General features: G+C 35.9%; 1 protein-coding gene across 1 annotated transcript; it reads right to left on the reverse strand.

Annotated features, from left to right (window-relative positions):
* Positions 1–791: 791 nt before the first annotated feature.
* LOC131151988 (RING-H2 finger protein ATL16) lies at positions 792–2509 on the reverse strand. The gene has a single exon (XM_058103531.1). It carries the CDS (start codon positions 1999–2001, stop codon positions 937–939), a length of 1065 nt encoding a protein of 354 aa, XP_057959514.1. The 5' UTR covers positions 2002–2509; the 3' UTR covers positions 792–936.
* Between the last annotated feature and the right edge of the window lie 5300 nt (positions 2510–7809).

Raw genomic sequence — 7809 nt, forward strand, 5'->3', positions numbered from 1 at the left:
ATGCATGCCCATATGATTCAAATTCTCCTCTGAATTTGTAAAGCATATCTAAGACTAGCATTACCGTTAAAATGGTAATTATGAGTGGGCCAATCTCATACCCATTGTAGTGGATAGAGTGGGAGACCCAAACCATGATACTCTTAATTATACTCGTCTTCTCGAATACTTTCCCTCTCTCTCTCTCTCTCTCTCTCTAATTATTTTCGCATTTGTTATCATTTGAAACAAGGGACGCGGATGCCTGCAGGTCTAGGCTGGAAATAGGTGAAGTACAAAATTGAAATGAAGAATCAACAACAACCGAACCACACCTTCATTCCACCAAACACTAGAATTATTGACACACGGGATGGTGGTTATTAGCTCAATCAATGGCGGAGGGACCCCAGTCCCTACATTGCACCTGTTTTAATGGATGGAAGCCTGTCCTCCTGCTTATTCTAATTTTTGACTCTTTCAGTATCCCATGTATCTTTCCCCCCTTCACCAACTAGAATTATTGTTGCCAAAGAGTTGGTAATGGTTACTTGACTATTCAATGGATGGGACCCCCACCACCTCTATTCCTTCCTCTCTCTCTCTCTTCCTCACAATGGAAGGTGCTTTTCCGCATCAAACTTGGTTTTGACTCTCTTTCTCTCCCGCTCTCTCAAAGCTAAAACAAATGATTGCTTAATTCAATCATGAAAACAAATTCAAAATAATGTAAAGAAAAGGAGATGAGCAATCATTCTCATTATCGCGCTGGACCAGCCTCCCAATCTGACGAAGCGCCACCATGAACCCAATGATCAAAAGCAGCTTTACTTTCAAATTTCAATGGATTCCTCTTTTATACCAAAATGTAGCCCTATAGCTAGCTAACCTCTTAATCAATATTCTAATGGCGCAAAAACACTATAAGCATAATACAAATGAAAGAGAAATCTTGTTTTATGGTTCCAAATTAACTGGCAACACTGCACTTCTGGATGCTCTGCCATGGCCGAAGGAAAACAATGATCTTCTAAATCTACTACTGCTACCTTCACTGGAGCAGGCCCCATTGCAATGGCTGTTCTTCTGCACAATCTCTTGAATTGACATATAAAACAGAGGATCATTCGAGGAGTCCAGAGAAAAGGACCTCCTTATGGGTTGGATTGCAAAGCGTTCATCTTTTGCCCTTGTATTAATGCACTCATCCCCCATACTTGAAACCTGATGACTCAATTTCCTTCCCTTCCTCTGCGCCATCGTTGCCTCTATCTTCATCGGCGAAGGACACGTTGACTGTGCCAGCAAATCCCCTGAATCCAACCTTTCTTGCCTTCTAGCTGATAATTGATGAGCAGAGTTATCTTCCCCCAACTCAATCACCACAAAATCTTCATCCCCTCCCATGGGGCTACCGCTGTATGGGTTCGGATGCTGCGGCGAAGAGGTCGGCGCGACTATTTGCTCGATCCGAAATCGGGTTGTGATTGAAACGCTTGTTCTGCAGAGTGGGCAATTGGCATTGCTCTGAAGCCACGCATCAATGCAGTCAATATGAAACGCATGGCCACAATTTGGTAGGCTTCTTAGTTTCTCTTCTTCCATGAACTCGTTCAAGCAAACTGCACACTCACAAAAGCTTCTCTCTCCAAACTCTTCTCTATACCCCTTTTTGAATTGGAATATGGGGATTGATCGAATTACGGATTCGTCGAGTCCCCGGCGCTCCGTCGGCGGCGGAGAGTACATAGCTAACACGTCGTCGTGACGACGACCTCGCGAGATCGAAAACCGACGCAGAAGATCGATACGATGCCAGTTGAGGCAGCACTTGATAACGAAGATGTAGTAGCTTACCAGCAACAAGGCTGTGGCCAAAATTCCTATGATTGCAATTACTATAATGGGGAAACTTGTGTCTGAGGAATGTAATGGAGCGTGAAAGATTGAGCTCTGCTGGCTTTTCATGGGGGGAGGAGCTTGTGATCCATGTAGGTAGTAGTTCCCGCTCACAAGATCCATAAGAGAGGTTATTGGAAAAACAGAGACCTGGGTTTGCCCGGATGGTGCACATGCTAGTTTTAGATGCAGTATAAGGTGATTTTCAGGGTGACATGAGCAGGGAGACGAGAAAAAAGTCTGATAAAGGACATGATCGGAGCTTAATAAAACCTGAAATGGGTCAGTTGGAGGTCCGAGAGAGAGAAAGAATCAACACTGAATCGAAGGAGAAAATTCCGGAGAAGGCATTAAAGACGTGCAATCCAATGAAAGATGCAGAAGAATGGAGATGACAGGGACAAGAAAGGAGGAGGGAGGGGAAAGCGGATTAAAATGAGTGGCCTATGAAGAGGACCCCTGAAGTTTTCAATGAGAATGCGTTGAAAAAATTTAATTTAAAGGAGTGAGGACAGGGAAACCAAGCGCAGAGTTTGTCGTAGTTGGTGAATTCCTCGACCTTCTGGCTTCTGGGAGGAGTTTGGGTGTAGACAATTTTAAGTCTCTCGATTATTGAAACAATAATTTATTGGAGTATGACCGCGAAGTATGCGTTCCTCTTATTTAAATGGGTAGACTACTGTATGAGTTGCTTTACCGTGAATGGTGGGGCGTCTACGAATATGATTGATGGAACTATATAAAATCTAAGAATTACATTTTTTTTTGCAAAATATTAAAAATGAAATATTAAAATTTCTTCAAAAATTCAAGATTAAAATTTTATAAAATAAAATAAAATATATATGTATTAAATGTGAAATTAGATAAAAAAAAATATTGAATAAAAATGTTAACAAATATAGCATATGAGTGTTGGGCTAATTTCTGAAATCCCCTCTATGTGGAAGGAAAAAAAAATTGTTAACAATAGTTTTTGTTAAACTTATTTTTATTAAGCATTCACTTTTTACTTGTCCTATTGTAATTTATCATTATCATTATGGAATCTTTTAAAAAAGAAAAATTGAAGTATTAGAAGTTAGGTACAAGAGAAGTTAAAATAAATTATAATTTTGGAATTTAGAGATGGATTTGAGTTTTGATATTTTATTAAAAGGGTAAAATAATATTTTCAATATATATTGTATAATACTTTAATTAATTCTTGGTAGTAAAAAATAACTTGATCCTTGTACCATGGGGGAGGGGGAGATATCATACAAATTTGTCATGAAAAATATTAAATTCAAAATTTTGAATAGTATATGAAACGATTTTGAAATGAGGATACACTTCTTAATTTTTTTGTCGTGCCTGATCTTAATAAACATTTAAATGGATCCAAAAATATAAGGGGGCAATAGTATAATATTAACGAATTTTTTGTAAAATTATTATTATTATTATTATTATTATTATTATTATTATTATTATTATTATCATCCCGTAGATTCAGCACTATCTATGATAAATATTTTCAAAACTAACACTGAGTGTTGCCATTTAACTAAATAAATGGAAGTGTCGGACCCTTCTAGTTTGAACATTGATATGAGTGAAGATATTTTTAAAAAGTAGGTTAAAATCAACAAAACTAGGTCTAATTTTTTTTTTTTTTTTGAAAGTAGCTAAAACTTAAAATTGGGACTCAGGAATCATATGTCACAAATGACCTCCTCTTCCTCTTTCTTAACTAGTCTCAAGCGATAATCACCCTTAGGCCTCCCTCTTAAAAAAACTTTTTTCTTTAAGAAATGAATTACTAAAAAGGTAAATTAAAAACTCAAATTAAACGAATTACATTTTATATTGCCTAAAAGGCTTGCCTGAGCAAGCTAATGCTAATATTTTGTGGAATTATTCAACTAAGTTTATGAAGCTTGGATTAAACAAATGTTGAATACTTTGGAAGTATTAAGATAAATGGCCTTATTATAAGCGGGCACCTTAGTAGTATTGGGCCCAATGAATCAAATTATAAAAATTAATGATACGTTGGCCTTGTTTGCACAAGAAACTAATGGGGATCAACATGCACCTCGAGTATCTTTCGTGGATATTGTGACACGTGGACAACCACCTGAAGTCCACCATTGGATGTGAACTTTATTTGTAGCAATTGAAGATTCTCTTGGAAGCTAACTTGGAAAAAGGATGACCACTTGCAAGTCAAAGAGTCTTGCTTTTTCAAGAAGCATGGCAACTTACAAATCAAAGAGTCTTGGTTTTTCAAGAATGTTGGCTTTTTGAGTTCGATCTCTGTTTTGATGCTGACAAACTACTAGTATCTTATGTGTACATTTGGTGTGTGAACAAGTTATCATTTCAACATGAACATAAGATATCGAAAAATGGAAGCTAGCAGGGACATAAAACTCACACACTCCTAGTGAATTCCATGGAAAATGAAGAGTAAAAGAAGAAGACATTTTAATTTTAATTTGTATTACATTTAATTTTTTATTTGGTCTGTAATAATGCATGCATATGTATGATATGATTTGAATGCTCAGATGACTGTAGTTTGATCATAGGGAACCAATGGCCATAGTTTGACCTTAGGGCAGACTTCGGTCGAGTTTCGGTCGATCGACGTTAGATTTTTTGAGCTTAATTTAAAAGCTTAGACCTTAGACTAACCTTAGGCCCCCAAACATTTCATGAAAAATCTCTTGAACAAAAATGCCATACCTATATGAAAAAGGGAAACTTTTAATCAAAATCTAGACCTAAATCTACTTTGAAAGAGTTTCGGGTGACCGAACCTAGGAGGTTATTGTTGGAATTGATGTATTCCCAAGAGGAGGTGAATTGAGTATTTAAAAATTTATTCTTAGGTTTATCTAAATCAGAAGTATTACACAAACCTAGGGTCTTTCTATGTAATCATAAACTCAATCAAATATTTAAACAATAAACATAAAGATACAGGTGCAGAAAATAAATTACAAAAAATAAAGCTAACACTAGATATGTTATCGGGGTTCAGCCAATACTGCCTGCATTCCTGTCTCAATCTAACAATCAAGATGATTTCACTAAGTTGCTCACTTGCGGGTGGAGAGACACCGTTTACAACATCTTACAGGCTGGTACACCTAGTTCTCATAACCGGGTCTAAACCAATCCGATGCTCTCCTAACTGGGTCTGAGCAAGTTCGGAACTTTTCATAGAGCAAGTCTCCCTCTCCCGATCACACGTCAGAAATATAACAGATATAACAATTTGAGCAAAATCAACATGTACAAATACAGTGTTTCTATGCTAAGCAGATATGTACCGATGCATTCATACAATAACCAATGCACTCACAGATAATAGTATTTATGCTCAGGTGAGATTGGTCAAGTGAAGCTACTCTCAAGATAATGTCAATATGCAAGAAACGTGTGAGAGTATGTCTAGAAAGCTTTCTTTGAAACAATATATATAAATATATCAACCATAAATATAGTTTCAAAGATTTTGAAATCACAAACAAATATCTCAAAAATTAATTTTCAAAGCTCAAGCACACGAGATATTTGCAAACCAAGCTTTTCAAAAATATTTTATACAAAGTACAAGACAAACTCAAGAGTCTTACAATACAAATGCAAAGACTCACAAGCTAAAAAGTTTCCCCAACCAAAAGATTTATTAATTAAATCGGGGAAAAACTTTTGACTAAAACTCTCAATCAAAATCAATCAAACAATTAAAGACAATGAAAGTTATAGCTTTAGTAAGCAATGTAGGATGGTTTTGAATACTCTTACTCAAATAGATTTTGCAAAGGAATGATAAAAGGATGAGTATTTAGCTTTGGACATGAAGAGAAGCTCTCAAAAAATTCAGAGAAAAAAATTTCTAATTAAATCACTAATATTTGTCTTAATCTTGCAAATGAGCTCATATTTATAGACATACCCAAAAAAATAACCGTTGGGGACATAAGGGTAATTATTAAAATTATTTTAAATGTGTTTAATAAAATTAACCCCGTTTAACCCCAATTAACTGTGGGAAAGGGCCAACCCGAGAGTTTCGGTCAACAAAGCCCTAGGTTCAATCGCCCGAACAGACACATAAAAAAAGGTAATTTTTAACTTTGGGTGCCTAAAAAATTATTCAGGTGGCAGAATAAGGCGATTTTCCAAACTGTCCAAGGTTCAGTCGCCTGTCCTCAAGTTCGGTCTGCCAAAATTGCATGTTCAGTCGCCCGATGGTATTTTGAACGTGAAGTTCAGGTGCCTAGGGAAGGTGAAAAGTGACTGCTCTAAGGTTCAATTAACCAAGGACACTAAGTTCATTTTGGTTCGATAGCCCGAAGTCAAGTCAACATTTTGACTTCCCTATGTCCTATTTTTGAAAAATGATTTCCCCTGAAAGCATATATGAAAATAAGGAATTTCCTAAGTGCTAGTGCAAGAACTTAGAGTCTTTTCTAAGGCCTTTTCAAGTACCCTAAGGTCATTCCGTTCCTTATGGTCAATCTAAAATATCCTGAGCATAAATACCTATTATGCATGATATGTAGATGATTACAGACCATAAATTATTACAGACCCGAATTAAAATAAATATATAAAAATACAACTTAAAACAAAGATCAGTCTTCATGGGGTAAAAAAAAACCTAAATTTGGAAGAGGTAACAAGCGTATTGTTGGGTTTTCATTTAAGAAAGATGGCCAGTGATGAAATTTTACATGGAGAAGGCCTGCGGTGAAGGGTAGCCAGAAATGTGGAAAAAACAAGTTCCAGAGTAGATCGAGTGGTAATAAATGTCAATTGCAGTTTGGAAAGAAGAACTCTCTACTGGAAGGGCAGTACTGAAGCCCCTTTACCTGCAAGCCTGATCTGCTCGCCTACCTGGATCGCTTGAAAAATGTTAATGTAATGGGATGAGACGACGCTCAGTAAGACGAAATATGCTATTGCTAGTGTATGACAAATGAGTTATAATACTATGAAAATCTGTTACTATATAATCATGTATAACTGAATCTATAAATACAATACAGGTAATATAAACCACCATCTTTTCCATGTTGCTTAACATATCTGTACTTTAGGTTTCTACTCAAAATACTTCTAATGTACATAAGTATATTCTCTGTCTCTGTAAATTTGTATATACATAATAATAACTGAAAACTTCCATGTGGATAACTGTGTCATGATTTAACCCCTCATGATAGGGTTGTGCAGCCCGTAGGCAGGATCTATCCTGGCTGGCTAACCAGGATAAACCATTGTACTCCATCGGTCTGATCGGCCCTCTTCAACCCATATCTAATAGGGAGTCTGTCCACTCATGGGCTCTATACGATCGACCTTTATATCACTTATTATCTGAATAGGTGGTTGCACTCTATATTGTATGTAGCTACGGTATCGTGCTCTGTAAACTTTAATGGTCCAATAGGGTCTGATACTATATAATACATTTATGTATATAACTATCTGTTTTACCATGATTTTGTAATAACTGCATTAACCATGACATTGTGATAAACTGTATCTGTATCAATTGTATTTCTGAAATAAACTGTAAAACTGTATGTCATGGTACTGTAAACTATATAATCATGGTATTCTGTAATTACTATAAAATATATTCACTGTTTGTATAATCTGTAAAACATAGCTCTGAAAAATACTATAAAACATGTCTTTGTACTATATTTATATTCTCAAGCCACACCTTATATTAAAACATATTATACATAATGTATAAACTGTATTAATTCCTGTTGTGAATAATAATCTGGTATAAATAAATATACTATACTGAAAATCATACTAAATTTGTCTAGCATAGCATATTTCCCTTACTTGATTTCTGCTAAAATCTCCCTATTATTACGGGTCCTAAACCCGTAGGGTTCTCCACTCAACACCCTC

Source organism: Malania oleifera, chromosome 3, assembly GCF_029873635.1.
Source record: "Malania oleifera isolate guangnan ecotype guangnan chromosome 3, ASM2987363v1, whole genome shotgun sequence".
NCBI lineage: Eukaryota > Viridiplantae > Streptophyta > Magnoliopsida > Santalales > Ximeniaceae > Malania > Malania oleifera.

Bases quoted from the DNA above. Each gene is read 5' to 3' on its own strand.
- LOC131151988 (XM_058103531.1), bottom strand. From the start codon at position 2,001: ATGGATCTTGTGAGCGGGAACTACTACCTACATGGATCACAAGCTCCT.